The following is a 24,749-nucleotide window of genomic DNA, read 5'->3' as shown; positions in this document are numbered from 1 at the left end:
TTCTTTGACTTGAAGCCTGTGTATGGGTAGAATGCATTGGCAAATTGACAAATAGGTATAAGCGATGGTCGATTAAATTGCTAAGCAAGCAGAAAATGGTATAGTCCCAGTTGATCATTAATTTTTTTTTTTTTAGTTCTCTTGATGTCATTGTTGATTGTTGTGCATGGTTTCTCCACAAACTTGACAGTTGACGGTTCCCTTTTCTTTTTGCTTCATCTTTGGATCTCCGACTCTGCTAAAGGCTCCAAAGGCTGCCAAGGTCGACGGATACGGTACGACTAAAAGGGTTTACGTTGTCATGGCTTCTAGGTTCTTCTCAAACAATAAAAAAGAACAACTGATACTGCGGTGCATCTGTGGCTCGTGCATGCTCAGAGAAAATATAAAGAAGAAACTTTTTTTTTTTCTTTTGCATCCAATTTGATTTTAATTATTCTTAATATTTTTCTTTTTCTTTTTCTTTAATCTTCAACCCTCAAGCGCATTCAGCATCATCATTATATTAAACAAAGCAAGCCATTGACACCAAAAACAACTTCATCAGTTCGGCATAAACCTCACTCCCTCTCTCACACTTTCAAGGTAATGCTTTTTCTTTTCTTTTTCTTTTCTTTTTCTTTTCTTTTTTTTTTTTTTTTTTTTTTTTTGAGTTTCTATTTGATTTCTATTATGAAAATCAACCGTCATCATTTAGCCCCAGCTTTGGAGATTTGGTGTTTTGTTTTTTTTCTCTTTGCCATCAAGCATACCATCTCCATCTCTTTTTTTTGTCGCCTTTCTGCTTCCCCTTCTTCCCCCAATAAATCAACCAGGGAGCTTACATTATCCATGAATCCTCAGCTCCTTAGTCAAGCATTGTGCTTTTTGCTCGACTTTGTCTTTTAATTGATTACCCGCTGTTAGATAAAGAAAATACGATGACTAGGGCGAAGCAATTAGCAAAAAGCGGTTCTGGGTCTTTAAGACCAAGGAAAAACAATGACGATAAAGCACTGTTCTCTTGACGTTATATTCAGTTTTTTAAACCACATTCTTTCATTGTTCTGTCACGCACACAATACCATGGCACTATTCGCACTATCTTTAAATAAACAAAACGCTTGCTATATATACACAATTGGCACGCAACGGAGCGATGATCACTCATGATCTCGTCTTTTTTTTTTTTATTCTTTCACACTCCGTCTGACTTTTAAGGTGTCCTATCTATCACAAATGCTTTTATCTTTTTGATTGTCATTGTAATGCTTTGCCTTTTTTTGTTTGTATAATTCATACTGTCAATTCGCAAATGACACCATCTTCCAAACAAAAGGCTATTTCATGTATCATTAGTGAAGACTTCATCCTGTTCCATGTTGTTGAGGAGAGAGAGACAAAAAGAAAACATCATGAGACAAGGAAGACAAGAGGGATTAAGGAGGTGGATGATGAAATAAATGACCTTCAGATTATATAGCCAGAGCGGTAAACAACTCATTATTGGGATAATCAATTTAATTACTCCAATCTATTCTTTTTCCATGCCATTTTCATCGTTCCGAGATTCAATTAATCAGCATTTTGGTATCATCGGTTACACATCCCGATGTTCATTATTAAATAATCTTTAATTTCTTCATCCTTACTCTCCATAACCATTCACCGCTTCGTCTTATGCCCATTTCGCATCTCAGTACCTAAAATAAAAAATAAATAAATAAAAAAATAAGGAGTGAGAGAAGGATAAGGAGAAAATAAAGGGAGTACGAATATCCTCTCAATGAAACTCAATTGATTTGTGTGTTCAACAGAGTGAGAGCTGAATAAACTAGAACGAGACTCTGGTGGTAATGGTAATGGGCAATGGTGATAGTGGAATGTGTTACTCATCACTCTGTGCCACCTTTAGATTTCCATTGCACCCTTTTTTTTTTTTTTTTTTTTTTTTTTTTTGCTCAATTACTCCTAATTCACATCCTCCACACCTTATTTTATATTTTTTTTTGCATCTCCATATTCTGCGCAGCCCTTCATTCATTTCCATGTTGTGCTGTGCTGTGCACGTTGTAATTCATTTGGGGAAAGGCCAATTGAATCATCTTCACATGCATGTTCTCTCTTATCAAAAGCATTCTCTCTCCTTTTTTTTTTTAATCAATGCCTTCAAGGCATGTTTTCTTCCCTTGTGGTCACGCCTCGTTGACTTCTATAGTGAGATGCCATTGACACCCTACATGCTGTAGAACGAGAATATTTCTTACCAATGACATCTCAGCTACACACATTTGAATTGGTTTTTCCATCTTATTAATCTTCTTTATTGCCTTTTTATCATTTTTCCTTATCCCCGCCCTGAAAGTTGGAATCTGATTCGTTCCCTTTGCCAAGCACCTATTGCTGACATTAATTTTTAAGTCTAGCCGAATTGACGAATTACCATATAGAGTAGAAATCCCGTGACAGTCATATTTTATTCTTATTAATTGGCGCACAAGCCATATTATATTTTTATTTTTGCTTTTTGTCATGCCCATGCATGGTTTTTTCTTTTTCATTCTACAAAAAACAACAGATCACCTAAGCATAAACTTGGCGATCGATCCAGTCCTTTTTCTCCCCCTCCTTTCCTCTCTTCTTCTAGCACATTTATAACACACCTTATTCATCCATATCATCATACACCATCATTTTTTGAATTTTGGCCATTTCGGTGCTGAGTAGAAAAGAGAGGAGGCGTAAAAGTCAACTGAGTTTGACCGTAAAAAATCTATAAATTCACCTGCGCCTTCCAACTCTCAATTTTCTTTTTCTTTTTTTTTTCTTCTTGTTTCCCGCCATTTTCACTGCACCGCAGCAGCATTGCCACCAAAAAATCATACACAAAAAAAGAGACACTCTTCCCTCTCTCTTCTGTCCTACAAATAACATCATTCATAATTCAAACACTCTGTCGCTTGTTTACTCATCTCTTTATTTCCTTTTTTTCTTTTCTTTTTGACAGCAGCATTCACCACACTCTTCTCACTCATCACACTTCCACACTGTTCTTTGTAACGAGAGCAAAGTGATACATCCACTTCGTCGTTGGTCATCCCACCTCGACATGACCACAGACCACACTACTCTACCCCATCTTCCAGTCGCACAGCAGCATCCACAGTCAGTTCCATCTCAACAAGCCTCATCTTCTTCATCTCAGGGACAGCATCAGCCTTCGTCCTCACACATCCAAAGTTCTTCGCAAGGCTTCCTTCGCAAGTCTCAGTCTCAGTCTCAACCTCAGCCACAACCTCAGCCTCAGCAATCCATCCTTGATCACACGCTCTACCAGGACAATAGAAGAAACTATTCTTCTTCTCTATCCGCTAATAATAGCCCCCTTATCCCATCCGTCACCTCTTCGACTCTTCTTCCTTCTCCACATCTTCCTACTTCTTCCACAAAGAATAACAGTAATCAAATTAACAAAAGCGACATGATGATGGTGGGACATAATATCACCAACTACTCACAAACACTGCCACAGCCACCATTGTCTCCTCCTCCTCCTTACACAAAGCATCCCATTCAGCGGCCATATCAGACATCCCAGTCAGACTACCAAAAAACTTCTTCATTTCCATTACCTAACCCTGAAAGTATTGGCCGTCTACCTGTGAGAATGGGTTTGTCAGATCCTCGAATCGGCCATTATCTCAAACCGTCAAAATCTACATCTGCATCTGCAACCTTACCCGCACTTGAACATACTACCCATACCCTATCCTCACCACTCCAAGACCATGTTCCTTCAAGGCCTTCTCCGCAGTTATCCGCCGGATATCTTCATGGCACTGTGCCTGCCCGGTCCTATTGGCCAGGATCAACTTACAACAACAGTAACAGCAGTCATAGACCAACTTCTCCACAAGTCCCTAATAAATTCAACAAGCTCATGGCTGATGACACTGGGCAGTTGTCAATCCGTCGAGACTTTGAGCTGTATGACTCTCCCAACCCTAATACATCGCCTCAGTCAAGACAGAGCTATGACAAACATCCTGCAGCTCGTGGGCATAATCATGAAAATCACTCCAATCATCCCAAGGTTTGTCACGGAGCTGCGCACGGACACTCAACCGTTGTGCGCTCCTCCGCAGACTCTTTAGCTACAAGATCATCAAGCTCCCCAAGCCCTCTGCCAAGCCCTGCACCTACTGTCTCGCTGTCACCTGACTTGCATCTGACTTGCAACAATAAGACCCAGCATCGTCCCCACACCACATCTCAGAATAATATTCAACATCCACATGATCTTTTGTCACCCTCCAGTTCAGAGGCAGATATTGGCGCAGACTCTAAAACTATTCTCTCGCCATTATTTCCATCGAGTCCTCCAGCAGTGTTCTCAAGCATTCCACAGTACGGCGGTACGCATCTCTCGTCTCGCCCCTCATCAGCTTGCTCGGCTCCTATATATATGACAGCTTCACTATCCGGATCAAGCAATAGCTCTACTGTATCGCGGCCATACGATAGTGCAGCAGGAAATCGGCCAATGTCACCACCTTCATTGGCTCCATGGACCTCCAACAAGAATCAAACCTCATATGCACACTCGCATCCACACAAATTACCACCGAGCCGAGCACCAGAGCGTTCGGGGCAAGAGGTGATGCGCACATCGTCATTGGATACAGAATCGAGCGAATACATCAATTTGGATTACTATACCATATACCGTCAGAATCCTCGACTGCTACGACCAGAAGGCGGTCGATACGACGAGAAGCGACATCATGAGGCATCCAGCGAAAACCAACACCATGATGAAGAGGAAGGACATGCTACCATGCAAGGAAAGGCCAGGTTTCGAGGCAGTGCAGGCGAGAGCTCATCAACGGGCGTGTCTAGAAGACAATCTATGCCTCTGATATTAACAGCCACTGGCAGAGTGCTGCGCCATGAGGACGCCAAGCAGGGGTCGACATCGGATGTTGCCCGCAATTTCGGCATTTATTCATCGCCCAGTAGCAAACCCAAGTCAACGTTTTCCAACAGGTCCATCTCAGAAGGTTTAGGAAGCTCATCTTCTGGAAGCTCATCACGCCCCGCAGCTATGTCGATTAGCCACCTGTTGACAGATGATTCATCTATAGATACGGATACTGATCTAAAGCATTTTTACCGCGATTGGTCCGAGAATAATGACAGTGATATCGGAACCAACTTCAAGCGTCAACGAACAGACTCTACTTCAGTGGTATCGCAAGACAATGATACTGAGCCCATCAAGCGCACTCGTATGTCTAAAAAACGAGCAGCGGAGTTGGGCTTGTTGGATGCTGACGGCAACATCATTAGCAATCGCAAACGCACCAAGAAATCTCATGGTGGAGATCATGTGTCTTCTTCGGGCTTTACACATGGTGGTGAGCGTGTAGTTCAGGAACCTGAAGAACTGGTGATCCTTGAGCCGGATGTTGGACCCATCTCAATGTTGGATGTCAAGACCCCACCCGCAGTTCATTGGAAGGGTAAGTAGGCTGTTTTTTTTTTTTTTGTTTTATTCTGCTGCTACTTATTCATCTAAAATTAATATTTGTTTTTGCTTGATCCATTGATCTTTTAGGTCAACCTCTCTCAATCACAGATAAACCTGGTATTGAATACTTGCATCCTCATGAGGCAAAGATTGCTTCGATTCTTCGACTTTCACCTGCCCAGTATCTGAACTGTAAACAAACTATCATTCTTGCCTCGCGTGATTACTTTGCAGTACCCAACGGCAAACCATTCCGCAAATCGGATGCGCAAAAGATGTGTCGCATTGATGTCAACAAGACTAGTCGACTTTGGGAGTTTTTCGCTAAAGTTGGATGGCTCCAAGGGATCAGTGCCAAAGATGTTTAAAAAATGGACTTTATGAAAACAACTTGAAAACAAAACAAAAAAAAAAAAAAAAAAAAAAAAAAGTCCGCTTTATTTGCCAACCTAATGTTATTTTCAATCACGCAAACATTGTTTGCAGAATTATAGGTTTTTACGCTTTATTTCTTTACTCCTTGATGATTTTTAACCATAGCCTACATTTATAATGTGTACAATCATTCACCCCTTGACTTTTCAATGTTGCAAATAATTATCATATCATGAAAATCATCAGCAAAAAAGCATTCCTGTAAAATAAAAACGAAACTGGTGGGCTCATTCAAATCTTGATAAAGTTTATGAGCTTTGTATCAGATGTTCGCCGCTTTTAATGGTGGCAAAACTATATATAAATGTGTCGTTTGGGACATCGCATTTCGTTTCTTTCCTTTGGTCGCTACCTCTTATTTTCATGTCTGTAACAAGTCCCTAGTTTAGATATACTATTTCATTATGGATCGATCGCCCTCGCCTCTTCCTTTTGACGTCCTTGTGTTGATCGGTTTCTACCTCGATCAGAGTGATTTGATCAATTGCATTCTCGTTAGCAAGGATTGGAGCAAAGCCTTTAAAGCAGCACTTTACTACAACATTCGAGTATGTTTTGCTACTTACACCGCATTCATATCACTCAAGATCCTCGAAGAAGTATCCAAGAGATCAAGGCATATCTATTCGATTGAAGCTCCGCATCCTTCATTTGTCGGTCCGTTACTCGAAAATGTGGCTGTCTCTGATCGTACTGATACTGAGCCTTGGTTCCCACGCCTATGGTCATTGTCGATTTTATTTGATCAGGAGATCTGCCGAGCACTTCGACCGCCAAAGATGCAGCCAACATTTTACTATCCCAGTGATTTGGAGGATCAGACAGATGACAGCGATGACGATGGCGACGATGATGGTGGTATGAACTTGTGCAGCGAACATGGCAGTCAGCCTCAACATCAAGATATTAAAGGGAAGCTGCCTAGAGAAGAATATCGCGATATCTTGGCCCCAGTGGTACCGGTTCGAGCCGACGCATGCTTGACACAAGATCCTTACGATGTTATCCGACTAATCCGTCAATGCTCTAACCTACAGGAGCTCAAAGTACAGGTTCGTGTATTTGGCAATGTTGGTGGCCTTGAGCACCTTCTCTGGCCAGGCATCCTCCCGCAGTCGTTGAAACGTCTCGAAATCATCGTTCCGGACGATTGGAGGGAAGAATCCTACGATGATTCTGAGGATGAGGACTACGATCATACGCTGTATCCAGCACGCGATGTTGAAGAGGAGTATGAAGAGGATGAGGATGATGACCAACAAGAAGGGTTGACTGACGACGATGACGGTTATGATGAGGATGAGCTCGTAAGATGGTATCATAATCGCCTGCCAGATCCGGAGCCTTTACATTACTATCGGCATGAGTACTTTAATAATATTTCACGCCAGCCGTTGGTCAACCTTCAAGAGCTCATACTCAACAACGTGGAGACGGCTCGAGCTTTGGTTAGGGTCTTCATTGCTCGACGATGCCCTCATTTACGATTGCTTCATCTGATCGATCCAGGAGACTACTTTTGTGAACGGTTCGATATTAAGATAGCAGAAACGTCTTTTGAAGACTTGACAGAACTTAAGGTCGAGCTTCGGAAGGATTCGAGCGAACTTCGAGAAGAGCATTTCTCCAATTTGCTCGTTGCGACGAATTGGAAATCGATTGTGCTGCGTAATTTTATCAATTTTTCATACGAGAGTTTGTCAGCTATTCGAAAGAGTAGTGAGCTCTCTCTTGAGATATTAGATCTTGGGGTTCAAGCAGGAGGGCTAATGAGCAGTGATATCCAGCAATTTTTAAAGTGTATGCCTCAGCTGAGGGTCTTTTCAGGTCAGGGGCTGTACTTTTTAGCTCAGTACATAGGAGATGAAGGAGGAAGAGTAGGACGAGGAATAGAAGCAGGATGGTATTATCGAGAAGAGGAGGATCGACAGCAGCAAGAGCAAAGAGAGCGTTCTCAGTCGTCATGGCTATGTGCTGAGACACTTGAGGTTATGCGATGCCAGATTATGTTGGAGGTGCCTTGTTTCAATTGTTCAATCAAGCCACCCATAGCACCTAGGATGCCATCAAAGCATTCAGAGGAGATGGGATTTAAAGAACTGCAAAAGCGGGTCATGAAGCAGCTAGGGCAATGCTATCAACTTCGGGAGCTGGATCTTTCCCATTGGTCGTCTGGTAGCTTGGAGCTTCGAGGGCCTCACGGAGTGGTACGATCTGCTCCAGGCCTTATGGGCCTTATGGGTTACGAAATCAGTATATATGGAGACCCAAGACACCTCGGTCGAGAACATGCGAACGTTCGGCTCCCCTGGACAATGACCTATCAACAGAGTCAGTGCCTAGAGTTTACCTTGGAGACTGGGTTACAGGAATTAGAAGGACTGAAAGAGCTGCGAAAGCTGGATTTGACAGGATTAAAGCATAAGATCTCAATCAATGAGCTTCGGTGGATGAGAGAAAAGTGGCCACAACTAGAACAGTTTAAAGGATTAATGGTGGTCACCAGAGCTGGAGCTGGAGTCGGAGCTAGAGTTGAGGTTGAGAATGACGATGGTGGATATGATAGGTATGGAGAAGGAGAAGAAGAATTGACTGCGAGAAGAAAACGCGAAGAGGAGATGTGTTACTGGCTGGAAGGAGGAGAAGTTATTGAAGGAGACCATACATTTTGGAGATCATGGCGACGTGACTAATAGTACACTGCTAACGTTGGAAGTATATATATTAAATAAATGTAATTTAAGAGGTTATGACATAAACACGCCACCAAAACATTAAAAGGAGAAAGGGCTTGTTGTGCTGTATGTAGGTACAAACAAGGGCTTTGTTGATGGCATTTGTCTATTTGTCTTTAAAGAACTAAGTTGTGAGTATACAACTCAACAGATCCTGCATGAAAGCTCACATGCCCAAAAGTTGACTGCAGCGTAATTAATCATCAAATGCATCCTAAAAGAAACAATCATGGCTTTGGTGGTGAAGCGGACAGAGATGCATGCGTTTAATTATTCTAGGCTTCATAAAATGATACAACCGGAAACGAGATGTGACAACGTGACAATGGCTGGACTGACATGACTAAGTGACTAAAACATCATTCCATTCCACTTTCTATCGAGTGTTTGGGCTATGTTTTATGAACAACTGAGCAGATCTAGATCTTGAGTCCACATATCTGTTAGATTAGTATTTCTCCTTGACCTCCTCTTTTTTTTTTTTTTTTTTTTTTTTTTAATCCGCCATTTCCACCATTCAGTGTGCTTGGAAAAATGAACCAAAAGTATACACTCCAGTCTCACTGTTTTGCAAAATGTGCAAAAAAGTGGATTTTATATACGTTCTGCGATGCTCATTGGCTAGATTCACATTTAATTCAAAATATTTATTCTAAAACCACAATTCAATTGCCTGATTTTTTTGCTTGTCTTTCTCCTCTCACCCTTTGCCAGCCAATTTAAAATAAAAATTTTTGAATTAAATGTGAATCTAGCCAATGAGCATCACAGAACGTATATAAAATCCACTTTTTTGCACATTTTGCAAAACAGTGAGACTGGAGTCGTAGAGGTTTCTCTTATCGTATTAACTCGTATAATTCCTATTGTACAACGACAACAGTCCAACCAATTCAGGATCATTGACTCTGAGGAAGAAAAGAATTACAGGTTGTACATGTACAGGATTGAGTTTCGATAGAGTTTTGTTGGATAAATATAGCCCATTAATCTATGAACAGAATAACAACAGCAACAGCGACAGTAGCAACAGGAATTGTAATGGAGGTTATCAGCCCAGAAAAACCCTCGGGTATCAAGGATATCTCGGGACTCATAGATGAGTAACTTTAGTCCAAATGAAATTCGGAAACTAGAGGGCAAAGGGAAGCTAAAAAAGACATGGGTAACTATTATTGTAAATATTCATCCTAGAAACAGGGCGTGAGAGATGGGTATGTGAGTTAAATACGAAATAGATAATAAGATAACAGTGTCTTTGAATGAAGAGATGCCCCACTCACACGACCATAACGTCGGTACATAAGCAGAACCTAAAAGCCGTTTTGCTCTCTTTGCAGGTTTTTTTTTTTTTTTTTTGTTTTGCTCTGATTTTAAGTGAGCTTCAGTCGAAAATGTTATGAATGTTAATGTCTAGAACATTGTCACATAAACAGCGTTAATTTTTTTTTTTTTTTTTTTTTGTTCTTTCTGTAGGATAAACAAGATTCTGGATCAATGTGTGCATTCGCAAGTTTTTGACAGATGAATCAAGGAAAATACTATATGCGTAGTATACACACTTGGACCATCAAAGAGTGTCTCCCAAAAGAGTGAGTGAGAGCCGGATTCTCTCCTTTTTCATTTTTCCATTTCATTTTTCTCGGACGACCAGTAGAATTCGAGGAAATAACGTTTCATCGGTCATGTGCTAAGTGTTATTGAGCTAAATATTCATATTGGCTTTTAACTTTTTTTTTTATGGTCCTACTATTTTGATGGAATAGAATCTTTGTGGTTCCTATCTGGGGCTGAACTGGTGCTTGTTCCTGAACTGAAAAAAAAAAGAAAAGAAAAAAAATTAAGGTCCACAATGTAATGTTGTATACATTATTGACTTTATGGTTGCTTTGTAATAGGACGCACTGACTGGAGTGGAGGAAGTGTCTAAAAAGTAAATCTTTTCAACAAAAGTGTTCACAGCGCACCAAACAGACTGCTTCGTCCAGTAGTCAGTAAGCGAATCTGCGATTCATACTCTTTACCCACTGTCTTGGCGACGTCTGTGTCTAGTCCATTCCATCTTGTTCTTTTAGCCAAAGCTGAAGAATAACATGAGCTTTTTAATATACTATATACTCCCTATGCTATCATTATTAAACCTTCTTTTCTTCACTCCCACTCCCACTCCCACTCCACTCTCACTGCTGCTTCACTCGCTTACTTTCATCCCTTTCTCTCTCTCTCTCTCTCTGTCATAAATATGGAAGAAGTTGGTTCTACTTTGCTTGCTGTCTGTCACGGATAAAAAATGTCTACAATAAATGTTCGTACGACATTGTTGGCAAAGAGGCGAAAGTTAAACGGTCCACTTGCCATTTCTGCATTGTTTTTTTGTTTTTGATTTCTTTGTGACATGTCCAGGGTCTGGGCGGACCACCGTTTGCGACCAAACCTTAAAAAGAATGAAAGATGTACATGTACCACGAACAAAACATTTATTTATTTTCGATGAGCATTTCAATACAACACCTCAGCACTTTGATGACAGGGCAGGCGTAGAAGAGAACAATAAAAGGAGGACTCTTTCCCCCTTCTCCGACTCTGCCTCACCCTTTGTCCAAAATCATACCCAACAGTCATCTCTCATTAATATCATAATACTCATTTATTCATTCATTCATTCATTTAATCATATCATCAATACCATCTTTAACGCCCCAATTCCACACGCACTTCTACTTCCATTTAATTTCTTCTGCATTCAATCCTTTTTTGTTAACAACACTCAAAACACTTGGACTATTAATATTCCAACTTTGTTTTTTTATTTTCTCCTCCAGCATCATCACTGACACACATTCACGACACGACAATAAAAATGTCGAAATACGACCCAGAATTTGAAATGCAGGAGGGGTATTATGAGATCGACCAGATACAGGCGATCCCCCACTATGCAGGTGTCGCTGCAGAACAACGGGGTCTTAAGCGTGATCTCCGTCTCCGACACATGGTCATGATCGCCATCTCGGGTACAATTGGCACAGGTCTTTTCTTGACCTCTGGCTCGACTATCGCTACAGCAGGACCTGGAGGCGCCTGTGAGTGAGGAAAAAAAAAAAAAAAAAAAAAAAAAAGACAGACAAACGAACAAACGAACAAACGAACACACAAACAAACAGATGCTTTCCCTTCCCTTCTGCTCACATAGAAATTGACCCTGCTCAATAAAACATGTGAACTAAATGGTTTCTTTTTTCTTTTTCTTTTTTTTGCTCTCTCCCGTGCAGTACTTGCATACACTATCATTGGTCTTTGGGTTGTCTTTGTTTGCCAAGCTATTGGTGAGATCGCCACATTGCTCCCTCTTCCTGGTGCTTTCAATGCATGGGGTGGGCGTGTGTTTGACGAAGCCCTGTCTTTCCAGATGACATGGATGTACTTCATCAACTGGGCATTGACAATCTCAGCAGAGCTGTCCGCCTCTGCTGTCATTATTGAATACTGGTTGCCAGCAGGATCCAACTTTCCAGTCTGGATTGTTCCACTCAGCATCATTGTGCTCATGGTCATCATTAATATGGCTGGTGTTAGAGCATATGGAGAGCTCGAGTATTGGTTTTCGATCCTCAAGATCATCACTATTGTAATGTTTGTTGTGTGCGGTATCCTTGTCGATGCCGGCGTCCTTGGAGGAGTCAAGTACGGTATGAAGGCATGGCATGTTGTTGGTGCTCCCTTCAAGGGTGGTATCATTGGATTTTTGAGAACGTTAGTTGCTGTCGGCTATTCATATGGTGGCACTGAAATGATTGGTGTCACCGCTGCCGAATCTCGTAATCCTCATAAGCATGTTCCAAAGGCCGTCAACACTGTCTTTTTGCGCATTGCGATATTTTACATCCTCTCCATCTTTCTTCTGGGTTCGATTGTAATGAACGATGATCCAGCGTTGATGAACGCAGATTCATCGGCTGCCAAGGCCCCTTTTACATTGGTCTTTGCTAAGGCTGGTGTCAGTGCTGCTGCAAACTACATCAACGCTGTCATCTTCACCTCGGTTTTCTCAGCCATCAATTCTGACTATTACATTGCTACGCGCACACTCTTGTCATTGGCTCGAAATGGTTGGGCACACAAGTCCATCGGCTACACGAACGCACGCGGTGTTCCCTTGGTAGCTGTTGGTATTGTTACCATCTCTTCTTGCTTGTCCCTTATCACAATCTTTGTTGGTTCGGGCGTTGTTTTCAAGTGGTTCGTCTCTATCATCGGATCCCTCCTTTTCCAATCGTGGATGCTTATCCTCTTACTCCACTTCCGTTTCCGTTACTGCTGGAAGAAACAGGACCATCAAGTAGTCGACCTACCTTATGTATCTTGGGGCTATCCTTATGGCAACATTCTGGCCGCTGTCATTGGTGGATGCTGTATTGTTGCCACCTGGTACCTGTCGATCATCAACCCACCTCGAAACCCAGGGTCTGGCGCGACGCCAGAAGAAATGTCGGCTTACTATACGGCCCGCGATACATATATACAAGGTTTATTAGGTGCTTGGTTCCCATGGGTGATCTCTGCGATCCTGTTCTTCTCATTCAAGTTCATCCGTGGTACTAAGCTAATCAAGGCTGAGAACGCAGATCTAGATACCGGCCGGTTCATCCCTTCAGAATCAGACAAGGAGGATATGCGGGCCAATCGATCCACATGGAAGAGGATTTTACAATTCGTCGTCTAGAGTTCAACATTCAACATTCAACATTCACACTCACAAAAATAATGTAAACAAAAACAAACAAACAAACAAACAAAAAATTGTACCATAAAAAAATTCTTTGAAATCTTGCTCAATGTATTTTTATTTTCTTAAAAAGATTGTTCGTTGATCCTTATCAAATAATGTATACAAACAAAAAAAGCTTTTGGCTAAATAAAGCCATGTTATAAAGACATGGAGAATTTTTCGGCAATCCCATGTTTTACCAAAGAATTGCTGGAATGTTTAACAGTGTTTGTTTGGCTAGCTCGATGGATAATGAACGTCAATTATTCGACAGGGGTTATATGAATGAGCATCAAAAAGCGCGAATCAAAATGTAGTGGGAACGTAGAGGACGTGTCATCGTACAGGTTTCATGGGTCTAGCATATATCCTAGAAATCCCAGAAAGGGTTGCATCGAACATTTGCAACGCACAGGTGCATTTGGCTGAATGATCTGCCACCAGCATGCCCCAGACTTTTAAGATGGTACAGGGAAGAAGCGTGACAAACCACACATACGATCAATGCGTTATTCTTTCTTCAACCTCTTTCTTCCTTATATCTGTTGTCTTTCTCTCTTGCCCATCCAAAAAACAAACATACACACCTCTTCATCTTTTGCCTCTCTGCCACTCAACTAGCTGTCTTTCATACACCAGAGCTGACTAAATCGGTAGGGGGGGGTTTTTTTTTTTCGGTCTTTGATGTCAAAATCTGAAAGTGATATTCCTTCCATTCATTAATGTAGATAGTCTTTTATCTCTACCATTTTCTAGATTCAACTATCTTTCTCATACAGCTATTGAGAGAGAGGAGAAATGGAGAGTGTTGAGATCAGCGCTCCTATTCGAACTGAAATTTTGTCAATTGATATTTATTTTTTTAATCTGAAACATCATAATTGACAAAATTTCAGTTCGAATAGAAGCACTGGTTGAGATCATTACTGCTACAGCTGCTGGCTTCCAAGTAGCGAACTACATATCGTCTCGTTAGTTGCATGAATGAAACATTAGGACATGTACTGAGCCAATACTATGTGGCCTTGACTGAAAAAGAATGCCAGAAGCGACATGTTTCTTACCCGGCATTGCAAATGGAGGATCGTTGTACAGTACAATGCGGCGAATTCATCTCTCGTGAAGACATCTTAAATCTTTTAGCCGTGCTGATATGTGAAGTGGAGGAGCATCTTGAAAGGACGCATATTATGAATCCGCCAACTTGTCCTCGATGTGCAATAAAGAGCGGATATTAATCCACGAAGTTCACTTCGGAGAGAGCACCATGGAAGTCCTTAAGGACGTGTGAGAGAATCGATTGACATTCAATAAAGTATCAAGTCTTGAGCAGTGCCACACAACGTCCAAAATTTCCTTGCAGATCGCATGAACTAGGCTCGTCATCAATGCGCTGAAAAGCAGGGATCAAACTTGATATTTTGCAAGGGGATTTTCTGCGATCGTAAAAAAAAAAAATATGGGATAGACATGTATGACAGCATAGTTGCCCAGACTGAGGAACAGGGCCTTTCCCCCGCAGCTATTTAATAAAACGGTTTGGTCTGTCCCTGTTCAAAGGGCATCAGCAAAGGAACGGGTACATCTAAACCAACCCTGATTTACCATCCATTATAATCGGGGATTGTTGCACACACACGACAATGATAGGTCATATGCTCAGGAAAGAGAGAAACATACGGATAACTTTCGCTCCTGCATTCGGAAATGCATACCTTTACCCTCCTCATTTGTTGATTCGTTGTTTACCATGAGGTTGACCAGACATGATAAAAGACATCGCAGAAATGTAACTGGCATATAAGCCTACAAGAGATGGGTATGCAATCCAAGTACTTTAATGAAATTTGTGATGTCGTTAGGGCAAACATGCTGCAGTATGTGTATGGTCGTGCTGATGGAGCTTCCTTTGATAAGTGAGGGAAAGTACCCTTCGACAAAATATTAGATCCATGTTTATGTTCTTTCATGATTTATTACAACCTTGAATACACAAGGGGGGAAGAAAAGATGATTTCCAAGGATCTCAGGACCCCATTTTTAATGTGAAGCTTAAAAAATAGAGAATGTTATTTAAGCAACCAACTGAACGACACCACCGACAGCCTTGATCTTCTGCTCAGCAGCACGAGAGACATAGCGGGCCTTGACGATAACGGGCTGAGAAGGGAGACGACCCTTGGCAAGAACTTTGCCGTATCCAGCACGGAGAGTGTCAATGACGGGGACGATCTCGGTGTTCTTGGCAGCGTTCTTGCGAGTCTGTTCGGAAACGAGGCTCCAAAGAGTGTCCAAGTTGACGATAGGGCGGTGGTAGCTCTGGCGAGTCAAATGGAAGTGGCGCATACCGACCTTACCGAAGTAACCAGGATGGTACTTGTCCATGTTGATGCGGTGGTGGTGCTGGCCACCAGCAAGACCACGACCACCGGGGTGCTTGCGGTGCTTGCCTAAAAGAATAATAAAACATTGAAACGTGAGCAAAAAGTATCAAGTAATGTATGTAAAGTGCTTATGGCGAAATATTCTATGCATTTAAATCACGGTTGCCCAAGCAGCTTATTGGTGGATGCAGTAGCATAACACTAGCTTTGACGATTGATTCAGCGTTCCGGCTCTGCTTGCATTATAAGTTAAGGATAAAATCCTGAGCATCTCGTCGTGCAGGAAATGATAGACTGAAAGATCAGCCCTAGATCATGCCGATGTTCCTTTGGTTGTCGTTAGTCCAAATACTACCTAGGTCTCATCCACACGGACTTCAATAATTTTCGAAAGAATCTGCAAATCACACTTCAGCGGTTCCGACACAGCATTCCTCAGATCACGGAAGTTATTCTGTTGATGTCCTGTGCAAAGTTGTGATTCCCGTATGTCCGTGGTTTTCAGATTCAACGATGATTTTGACCCTCAACCATGTGATTTTATAATCTCATCGTTTTTCTTCCTTGACATTTAATAGTGAGAAAGAGCTTCTTTGTGTATTTGTCCATAGAAACTCACCAACACGACCGTGACCGGCAGAGACGTGACCTCTCTTCTTGCGGTTGTGATGAAGGCGGGTAGGCTAGCGAAATGCAAGGGAAAGGATCGCAGTATTAGTCCTCTAGTGCTACAATGTTGTCATCCATGTTGATGGTGTCGATGTAGCAAGTGCCAATGTCCATGCCAGCAAAAATGCGAAAGTAAAATGATGGATCTGTGCTCGGATATGAATCGATAAAAGCGTTATCCTGATGGATGTATATCTGAACATAATCCGAGGCAGATGGATGCAATTGATGTGAGTTACACTCCGACAGTACCATCTTTAGATTCCTATTGTGAAAGAGGTCTTTCAAATGGTGCACAGCCAACACTGGGTTTTCTATCATCTGATCAAAGCCACATTCCATTAGTGGTAGGCTAGACGCCACCAATTTGCTTCCAATAAACGGTCACGATCGAAAGCTTGAAACGTGGAATTGACTGCATGCGAGCATGTTGTTGTATGTTCTAAGTCAGCCGTCCTCCCCATCCCTTTTCATTTCTGTCAGCTTGGCTTCATGTTTACAACCTACACAGTTCAGCCGCTCCTGCGTGGAGTGCACTTAGATGACATTTCTGCTACGGGAACGTCATCATTGTCGAGGTCTTTTCTTGACAGACCCTCACATGGAGGCCAAGCAGGGGGCGGAAGTAGTCCAGTTTCAAAATCTTCAGGAATATTTAATAGGAATACACGACCTCTCATTGAATCTATAGATAATTTTGGTTGGTCATATGGCGGTGAATTGCCCAAGCATTGGAAATAGTTTTTTTTAGCCTCCACTTATTGACTTTTGATTATGTCTTTTCCTTTACATCACATTATAAAATATAGAGAACCATCTCTACCTTGGGACATCTGATGGGATATTGCTTCATTATACGATTGATGAACAAATATCTTCTGAATCTGTATGAAACAAATAGTCCATTCTTTTAGAGCATGACCATTAGTTTTTTAATCATAAATTGAACCATGATATCTCGACCCTTTTTCTCACTCGAAATAATTACAAAAAAAAAAAAAAAAAAAACGCGAATAGGATTTACCTCGCTCGCGTCTTGTCCAAAGGAAAACTCTTGGGTTCGGGAAGAAGGTGGTTGAGCGTATCATGGTTATTTCGTGCCTTCGCATGGCCATTGTTTTATGTGGTATGTTCTTACAAATTTTTTTTCTTTTTTTTTTTTTTCTTTTTTAAGTAAAGGATTTATGGGAAGAGATCGAAATCTATGAGGGCTAAATGGCTTTGTTAAACACGTACACCTACTAGATTCTGCCATGACATTCTATAGCCTTCCGGGTTTCTCTCCGTTCGCCCATCAAGTCTTACCACCTATTAAAGGGGTTACAGCATTCTGCGACGATAGTTCACAAAGAGGTCAACTTGCCGAGGATGGGAGTGTTCGCCTATGCATTACGAAGCGGAGGACTATTCAGTTTTATAGTCTTTGGAGCGACGCTATATCAGAACCAAGAGTATGTATCAGATCACTGGTGGATATCAAGCTGAATGGAGTTTGTTTTATGTGATGGAGGCAAAGCACATTGACAAGGGAATAATCTTCATCGATTGAGCAACTATTAGGAATTGAATCTCCCCAATGGCGCACTAGTTGTTACAAGATGGAGGAATATCGTTTGTGTTGCGGACTCAAACGATTTCAATCTGATTGACATTCGAGTAGGCAGGATGATCCCAGTCTTACCCGTTGTACAAAATGGGCCTGGGTCAAGTGCTCAGGTTCTCAAGCCTGTATGCCTTCCAATTGCAGAAAACGAGTTTTTGTTGGCCAGCGCTACCAGTTCAGGGCAGACAGCCATTGGGATATTTTGTAGTGGATCAGGAGACCCAGTTCGTGGAACACTGCAATGGTCAAGCTACCCTAGAGCCTTGGCTGTGGAATTTCCATACGTTACTGCTCTTTTGAGAGGCAACATAATTGAAATCCACAATATTTTGGATCAAAAGTTAGTTCAGTCGATCCGTCTTGATCCTAGCATCGAGTTACGGACACTTATGCAAGGACCCGGTATCACAGTATGGATGTCAACTTTGGCCAAGGTGCTCACTCTGTTAACAGGAAGCCAGGACACGCAACAAGGAGTAGGAATCGATCAAAAGCAGCAGGACACAAACAGATTACCAAATGTTCTTGCAAGGATCCTAATTGCTGGAAAGGACAGCGTATCGGCGCTTGTAACAACTCCATTAGTACTTCATGTGGGTATTTGATAACTTGATGTCTTTTCATGGGTTACTAGGATCTTTGTCTAACTAAATATGGAAATGTCGGATTCTTATGATTGACACGAGTATGTGCCATACGATGGCTCTTCTGTTTTAGGCCGATATGCTTCTACAGCAGGGCCGTGTTGAAGAAGCATTGCTTTTGTCTGAGAAGACTATTGCCACAATCTCTTCAGAAAACCTTCATAGAGAGCGTTTGCAAATGGAATTGGATTATATTCACCAAAAATCGGGCCTCATCTATCTTGGTGAAACTTTGTTTGATGATGCGTTTGGGCTTTTTCAACGAGGAAGAATGGATCCACGAGTGCTTATATCCATTTTCCCTGATGTTTTACAACGAGTTGATCTTATGAGTCAAGTCAGCCTGTTTCGAGGAATCAGGGATCAGATTGAACGGCTAAGAACTTTACCAGATATCAGTAAGTGTGTTTTTTTTTTTTTTGTATGCTGCTGATCAATTACTAAGTAGTATATACTCAATGAAGCTGACATAGTTTTGACAAAATCCTGTTATGGCTGTATGCAGTTAATAACCTAGCAAAAGCAGGTAGTGAACAGAGCGAGGAATTTGGCAAGGTTTTGCTGGGAAATGCAAAAGAAGTCTTTTTGCAATACCTTACGCGGTATCGGAAAGAGGGTATAGCTCGTAAAAATCGCCCACTTCCTCAAGCTGAGGTACCCTCCCAATTTATATCATTAAAAATAGAGAAAGGAGGCTCGCTCGTAACTTTGCATTTAGGACAGAATCGCTGATTGCTCTTTTTAAACTTTTCCAAAGGCTACAGATACGGCACTACTTGGGCTCTGGGTGGACAGTGGAGATGATGCCAGTTTAATACAGCTGCTTAATTCCAATAATCTATGCATCCCGGACTTGTGTGAACAAAAGCTTAAGGATAATGGTAAGCATTATGCTCTCTCGATCTGGTACAAGTCTAGGAAGGATTACAAGATGACACTTTCTCTATGGAAAAGGTAAACGACCTTTTGCATTTTTAGGCTATAATAGAGGTTTTTTATTATTATTATTTAATTTCGCTCCAGATCTTATGTTCATATGGTATTAAAAAAAATTCCAGTCTATTTCTTGGAGAGGTTAAGGACAACTCGTTCGATATGGGACTTCAGGATATGGCTACGCTGCTACAATCGCTCCAAGACATTAGTCTTGTAGAGGAATATGGATGGTGGGTCGTGGAACAGGATGAAAGCATTGGACTGAAGGTAAAATGACTTTCAACTGTCAGTGTTTGATTAATGTCTGATCAGCGTACGCTGACCCTCATGGCATCCATACAAAAAAAAAAAAAAAAAAAAAAAGATTTTCATGCCTGGAGAAACAAAAAGGGCGGCATTATTCGATCCGGACCAAGTGCTTGCAAAATGTAAGTCAAAAATCAGCAATGAAGGACTCTTGACTTACATGGAATATGTAGTTATCCAGAGAAAAAGTGAGGTGGGTTTAATAATGCTTTATTTGAACATATCCATTAAGACATTAAAACGGTTGATAAGAAAAGTGGTTAACTTTTCTTGAGACTCTTCTATACAGTCTTCAGAGCACCATGAAATGCTCATACAAATGTATGTGGACAATATCAAAAGATTGACAGAGGACATGAATACTCTCTCGCGACACAACGAAGTTGGTATGTTGCTGTTTCCATAGAAATCCTCCTTCAATGAATGGAATATGAGCATAGTTAATCATCATATCGTCGCTTTCTTCGACGATAGTATTGGAATTTACAAATCTCCAGAAGCGATATTTACTTGGGCTCGATGGATCTCGAAAGTCTTCGGATACAACCACTAAGGCAGCTCCAGTACTCTCATACAGTAGTACTTTTGCTGCTTTTTTGCATTCACATGCAAAGTCGGATCTTGTATGCAGCTACCGCTCAAAGTTGTCATTACTTTTGCAACTATCTGTACACTATACTGCTTCGACTGTCTTACCTCAAGTCGAAGCGGTTTCCCATCTAAAATTTGAAAAGGCTATTCTACTTGCTAGGGTAAGGAACTATACCCACGACTGGCTTTTCGGGCATTTTTATTTTACTTTTTGCTAAGACATATGTTCACACATTAAAAATGGTTACCTTATCTTTGTCATTGGTAGCTTGCTTGTTATGAGGAATGCATCAAGATTATGGTTAAAGATATTAGTGACTATCAAGGGACCGAAATATTTTGTCTGAATGCAGGGGTATTCAGGAGTCCAAGAAGGACATCTAGAGGTCTCGCATCAGAGGGTTCACAACCAAAGGAATCTACGGCCGAAATAGAAAAAAAAAAGCAGTTATTCATGATTTTACTTCAAGAGTATTTGCACCTGGCGCAGGATCAGGGCATGGTGGCGCTTGCATTGTCTCTCTTGGATTCACAATCGTCATATTTGGACATTGCAGAGGTGAGACCAGTTTTCTTTCTTTTTATATCCTTGTCAAATAGTCATATTTTAAAAAATAATAATTATACTCTCCATATTTAGGTCATCCACATGTTGCCGCCAGTTTGGTCAGTAGAATTGCTCCAGCGTTACCTTGTAAGATCTCTACGTAGGAGTTACCATGAGTTTAAGGAAATTCAGGTTGTCAAGGGACTCTCTCTGGGAGAAAACCTTCGGATAAGCGAGGAGCTCTACCAGCTCTATGAAGCACAGGGACCAGTAATTATTACCGCAGACGATATCTGTCATGTATGTGGTACGGCTGTAGCTGACACTGTGTTTATGAGGACAGTGGATATGAAAGTGGTTCATCTTCACTGTGGATCGTTGCAGTCCTCGTCATAGATGATTCAACCAATAATAAAAAACGCGTCTTGTATTTTTCTATCCCCTTAATAGACTATTGTGCTGCAAATGTTCCAAGCTCCTGCTTTTGATCTAGATGCATTTTTATGAATTTCATCATTTTAAACACATCCGTTCGTGTGGGCCACTTGTGTTGTTAGCTTTAGTTACTGCATACTTTTGCTTGGTCGGAATGGGTCATGTCAAGCTTGCAAACTACTCGCTCGCATATAAGCGCATCAAGAATGCCGCATTCCATGACCCAGGAACACGCAGCACAGTGCTCTTCTTTGTCGCAGCGGACGTCGACGCTATATGTGCGTTCAGGATGTGGGCGGTACGCAACGACACATGTGGACAAATCCATAATGCATGAATAATTTTATCATCCACAGGATAATACTACAAAATACACAAGTCCTCCATCCAGAGCTTTGCATATATTTCTTGTTATAGATGCTGATCTGTAAATCATATGATTATATTTGTTATAGATGCTACTAAAATCAGATTGTATTAGCTATGTCGTTATCCCGGTCGCGAGTATGGAGGATATTCAATCCGAAGCAAAGACGATGAGTAGCTCAGTAAGTAAAAAAAAAGGAAAAAAGGAAAAAAAAAACTTAAATATCACAGGACAAACCTTTGACATATCTTTCTCTCTCTCACAGATCCGTTCAATCTTGATGCTGAACTGTGGTGGCCTCTTCAATTTGGAAGATTATATCGAGCTATCTGAGGAAATCACTATCTATGTTCTTGACAGTCATCGACCTATTAATCTTCGGAATGCGTTCTGGAACAACGAAGTTATTGTATTTCACGAAAATGATCTAGATAAGGAGCTTTTGCAGGAAAAAGAAGCCATCATTTTCACGGAAGTATGTCCATTTTTCATTTTCAATTTTATCTTTTTATTTTTTTATTTATTTTCAGCTAAACGTTTTTTTTCCTAATGTACAGGAAAATGAATATGTATCGAGGAATGGACGAGGACCTAATTCAGACGATGAAGATGATGAAGATGATGTTGATGAAGAGGAGGCAGAGAGCGAAAATGACGACGGACCTAACAGTGACGACGAACTGGAAGAGAGGCATCGACGTCAACGGAGGCGTACTGGAATTGACTCGGAAGTAGTACCGACAGATTTAAACCGTCAATGGAAAGCAGCACGCGCAATCGTTGTAGAATATATGTCTCGAGGTTCTGTCTATGGAACATCAATATCTAATCAGACCTATATGATGGCAACACAGCTAGATCGTACATCGACCGACTTGCTTTGGTACGTTTTAAGGGGGCATGAGTAACAATCAAACCAAATGAATCTTGACCTTGAGTGTTTTTAACTCTATTTATATTATTTGTTTTTTTTTTTTTTTTTTTTTTTTTTTATAAAAAAAAAAAATGTAGGCTAGCAATTGTTGGTTTGACTTCGCAATATACAAATGAACAAATTGGACACAAAGACTACCTGGAGACGGTGCAAATATACAAAGATGAGTCGGAGCGACTAATGCCTGTCTCCAGGCAAGCACGAGGTAGTGGATCAAGTTTACCGGATGACGCCGTCTTGGCGACAGTGATGACTACTACTCCAGAAGACGGCATCATTCGCTGTGCTGAGGAGTATAGATTTATGATGGTTCGCCATTGGTCTTTATACGAAAGTATGTATCACTCCAGCTATGTTGCCTCACGTCTAGGCATCTGGCGTGAGCCTGGACGAAAGCGCCTGCAGGCACTGTTTGCTAAAATGGGGTAATATTCATGTTTGAATTCCAGTGCGATTCATTTAAAAAATTCTCTCTTTTTTTACTGACCGTTGACTGAGTTTTAAAATATATCCATAGTTTTTCGTTAGAGGAATGTAATCAGGTGTTTGCGCACATGAGTATTGATCTAAAAAAGATCTTGAAGGATCGATTAGAGGCTGTGGCACCAGAATATGGGCTGTATGAAATTCTGTACACATCATTTACACGGTCGTATGGATACCGTGGTCTGATAAGCGCCAGTGATGTTGTATATTCAGTCACCAGTCTCTTGGAGTCATCACCAGAGGCATTAGTGGCACTTGGATATAGATCAGAACGTATAGCAGAGGAGACGCTAGGTGTAGGTGTGATAGCCAATATTGGTGATAAGCAAGACAGCACAGCAAATGGATCAACGACATCATGGTGGCATGACAACTTTTTCAAGGCATGTGATTCATTAGAAGCTGCTGGGGGAGAGAATGACCAACTTCGGCAGGGATTACGATTATGTATGGAGATACAGAAGGCAGTTGTTCGTCAGGCAGTCGCAATTATTGAGAAGCAGGTTATCATCACACTATCATCATGTCGTGTCGCCACTCTCAAAGATGGCCCTGATTTACCTATTTTTTGGAACCCACTGACGCTTAACAAATTGGCTCAGTTTCTGGTCTATGCCATCAGGGTAAAAAGGCTTCTCCCCAGAATTGAATTATTGCATTTTTATTTCATATTGACCATTATGTTTCGGTCTGTGTACACTAACATGTGCATCTTTTTTTACTTTCACAGGAATATGGAAGTCGAAAAGCGGGACACAAACCAATTTCACTTGTGGTTGCAGTTCTCAAAGAAGAAACACAAACATTTATAGTGACTGGAGTACAGGGAGCGCCGGTGATTGGCGAGGTTATTCCCAAGTAAGTTACATCGTTCTTTCGAAATGCAATCTGCGCAGTGTTCACGCACGGTCAATAAAAAAAAAAAAAAAAAAAAAAAAACACTTTACTCAATAGATTGTTGTTTCTTCCCTTTTTTCATAAACTGTAGTAAATTCGGGGCTGTTTTTGAAAGGATATCATACAACGAAAAAATTCCAGTGAAAAGCCTAGGATTTGACAAGTCTGTAATTGAGATTGACCGCGATGACCTGGAGACATTTATGAAGTCAATCGGTAGGTATATGCGGTAATTTCTATCAATGAAAGTAAAAAATAAAAGTAAAAAAAAAAAGCAGAGCACGGTCCCCAATGCCCAGTGCACATTACATTACTCTGCCATGTGTCGAGAGTGTCACCATTTGAAAGCTGATAAAAAGTGAAAAAAAAAAAAAAAAAAAAAAAAAAAAAAGAAAATCAAAAGTATGATAGTATGATGAAAAGACAGAGAGTGGTTGTGAGATGCACATGTCGCTCCGCCGAATTCAGGTTGAGGATTAGGCAAGAGTGCGATAGTCTGATTA

The 24,749-nt window shown here is 41.1% G+C and overlaps 7 protein-coding genes across 7 annotated transcripts; 6 read left to right on the top strand and 1 right to left on the bottom strand.

Moving 5' to 3' along the window:
* Positions 1-641: 641 nt before the first annotated feature.
* Positions 642-1,180, top strand: BCR41DRAFT_356262 (hypothetical protein). The gene has a single exon (XM_022024617.1). It carries the CDS (start codon positions 673-675, stop codon positions 886-888), a length of 216 nt encoding a protein of 71 aa, XP_021880160.1. The 5' UTR covers positions 642-672; the 3' UTR covers positions 889-1,180.
* A 1,804-nt stretch (positions 1,181-2,984) lies between these two features.
* On the top strand, positions 2,985-5,913 carry BCR41DRAFT_356257 (hypothetical protein). Its single transcript, XM_022024616.1, has 2 exons — positions 2,985-5,501; positions 5,597-5,913. The coding sequence occupies exons 1-2, from the start codon at positions 3,089-3,091 to the stop codon at positions 5,875-5,877; spliced, it is 2,694 nt and encodes an 897-aa protein (XP_021880159.1). The 5' UTR covers positions 2,985-3,088; the 3' UTR covers positions 5,878-5,913.
* A 435-nt stretch (positions 5,914-6,348) lies between these two features.
* BCR41DRAFT_397555 (hypothetical protein) lies at positions 6,349-8,637 on the top strand (the record flags this gene model as incomplete). Its single annotated transcript, XM_022028895.1, has 1 exon — positions 6,349-8,637. One exon carries the CDS (start codon positions 6,349-6,351, stop codon positions 8,635-8,637), a length of 2,289 nt encoding a protein of 762 aa, XP_021880158.1.
* A 2,929-nt stretch (positions 8,638-11,566) lies between these two features.
* BCR41DRAFT_307733 (lysine-specific permease) lies at positions 11,567-13,402 on the top strand (the record flags this gene model as incomplete). Its single annotated transcript, XM_022020874.1, has 2 exons — positions 11,567-11,762; positions 11,952-13,402. 2 exons carry the CDS (start codon positions 11,567-11,569, stop codon positions 13,400-13,402), a joined length of 1,647 nt encoding a protein of 548 aa, XP_021880157.1.
* Positions 13,403-15,476: 2,074 nt separating this feature from the next.
* Positions 15,477-16,778, bottom strand: BCR41DRAFT_356253 (putative 60S ribosomal protein L27A). Its single transcript, XM_022024615.1, has 3 exons — positions 16,753-16,778; positions 16,451-16,514; positions 15,477-15,897 (listed from the first exon to the last, which is right to left on the bottom strand). Exons 1-3 carry the CDS (start codon positions 16,753-16,755, stop codon positions 15,521-15,523), a joined length of 444 nt encoding a protein of 147 aa, XP_021880156.1. The 5' UTR covers positions 16,756-16,778; the 3' UTR covers positions 15,477-15,520.
* A 168-nt stretch (positions 16,779-16,946) lies between these two features.
* On the top strand, positions 16,947-21,555 carry BCR41DRAFT_356252 (vacuolar sorting protein 39 domain 2-domain-containing protein). Its single transcript, XM_022024614.1, has 14 exons — positions 16,947-17,200; positions 17,310-17,386; positions 17,518-17,626; positions 17,746-17,951; positions 18,061-18,696; positions 18,821-19,145; positions 19,253-19,401; positions 19,505-19,701; positions 19,806-19,950; positions 20,048-20,182; positions 20,279-20,375; positions 20,464-20,741; positions 20,849-21,139; positions 21,221-21,555. Exons 1-14 carry the CDS (start codon positions 16,993-16,995, stop codon positions 21,521-21,523), a joined length of 3,156 nt encoding a protein of 1,051 aa, XP_021880155.1. The 5' UTR covers positions 16,947-16,992; the 3' UTR covers positions 21,524-21,555.
* Positions 21,556-21,716: 161 nt separating this feature from the next.
* BCR41DRAFT_371806 (CDC45 family) lies at positions 21,717-24,479 on the top strand (the record flags this gene model as incomplete). The annotated part of the gene is made up of 8 exons (XM_022026634.1): positions 21,717-21,860; positions 22,018-22,110; positions 22,195-22,404; positions 22,487-22,812; positions 22,941-23,288; positions 23,381-23,972; positions 24,080-24,207; positions 24,338-24,479. The coding sequence occupies 8 exons, from the start codon at positions 21,717-21,719 to the stop codon at positions 24,477-24,479; spliced, it is 1,983 nt and encodes a 660-aa protein (XP_021880154.1).
* Between the last annotated feature and the right edge of the window lie 270 nt (positions 24,480-24,749).

The sequence above is a fragment of the Lobosporangium transversale genome (assembly GCF_002105155.1).
Source record: "Lobosporangium transversale strain NRRL 3116 chromosome Unknown BCR41scaffold_25, whole genome shotgun sequence".
Taxonomy (NCBI): domain Eukaryota; kingdom Fungi; phylum Mortierellomycota; class Mortierellomycetes; order Mortierellales; family Mortierellaceae; genus Lobosporangium; species Lobosporangium transversale.
This window is presented reverse-complemented; position numbering and strand designations above follow the sequence as displayed.

Excerpts from the sequence above, each read along its gene's own strand:
- BCR41DRAFT_356253 (XM_022024615.1), bottom strand. Across the intron at positions 15,898-16,450 it reads TGCCGGTCACGGTCGTGTTG|GCAAGCACCGCAAGCACCCC; the intron begins GTGAGTTTCTAT and ends TTATTCTTTTAG.
- BCR41DRAFT_356262 (XM_022024617.1), top strand. The coding sequence starts at position 673 with ATGAAAATCAACCGTCATCATTTAGCCCCAGCTTTGGAGATTTGGTGT.
- BCR41DRAFT_356257 (XM_022024616.1), top strand. The coding sequence starts at position 3,089 with ATGACCACAGACCACACTACTCTACCCCATCTTCCAGTCGCACAGCAG. Across the intron at positions 5,502-5,596 it reads ACCCGCAGTTCATTGGAAGG|GTCAACCTCTCTCAATCACA; the intron begins GTAAGTAGGCTG and ends TTGATCTTTTAG.
- BCR41DRAFT_356252 (XM_022024614.1), top strand. The coding sequence starts at position 16,993 with ATGTTTACAACCTACACAGTTCAGCCGCTCCTGCGTGGAGTGCACTTA. Across the intron at positions 19,702-19,805 it reads ACACTTTCTCTATGGAAAAG|TCTATTTCTTGGAGAGGTTA; the intron begins GTAAACGACCTT and ends AAAAAATTCCAG. Across the intron at positions 19,951-20,047 it reads ATGAAAGCATTGGACTGAAG|ATTTTCATGCCTGGAGAAAC; the intron begins GTAAAATGACTT and ends AAAAAAAAAAAG.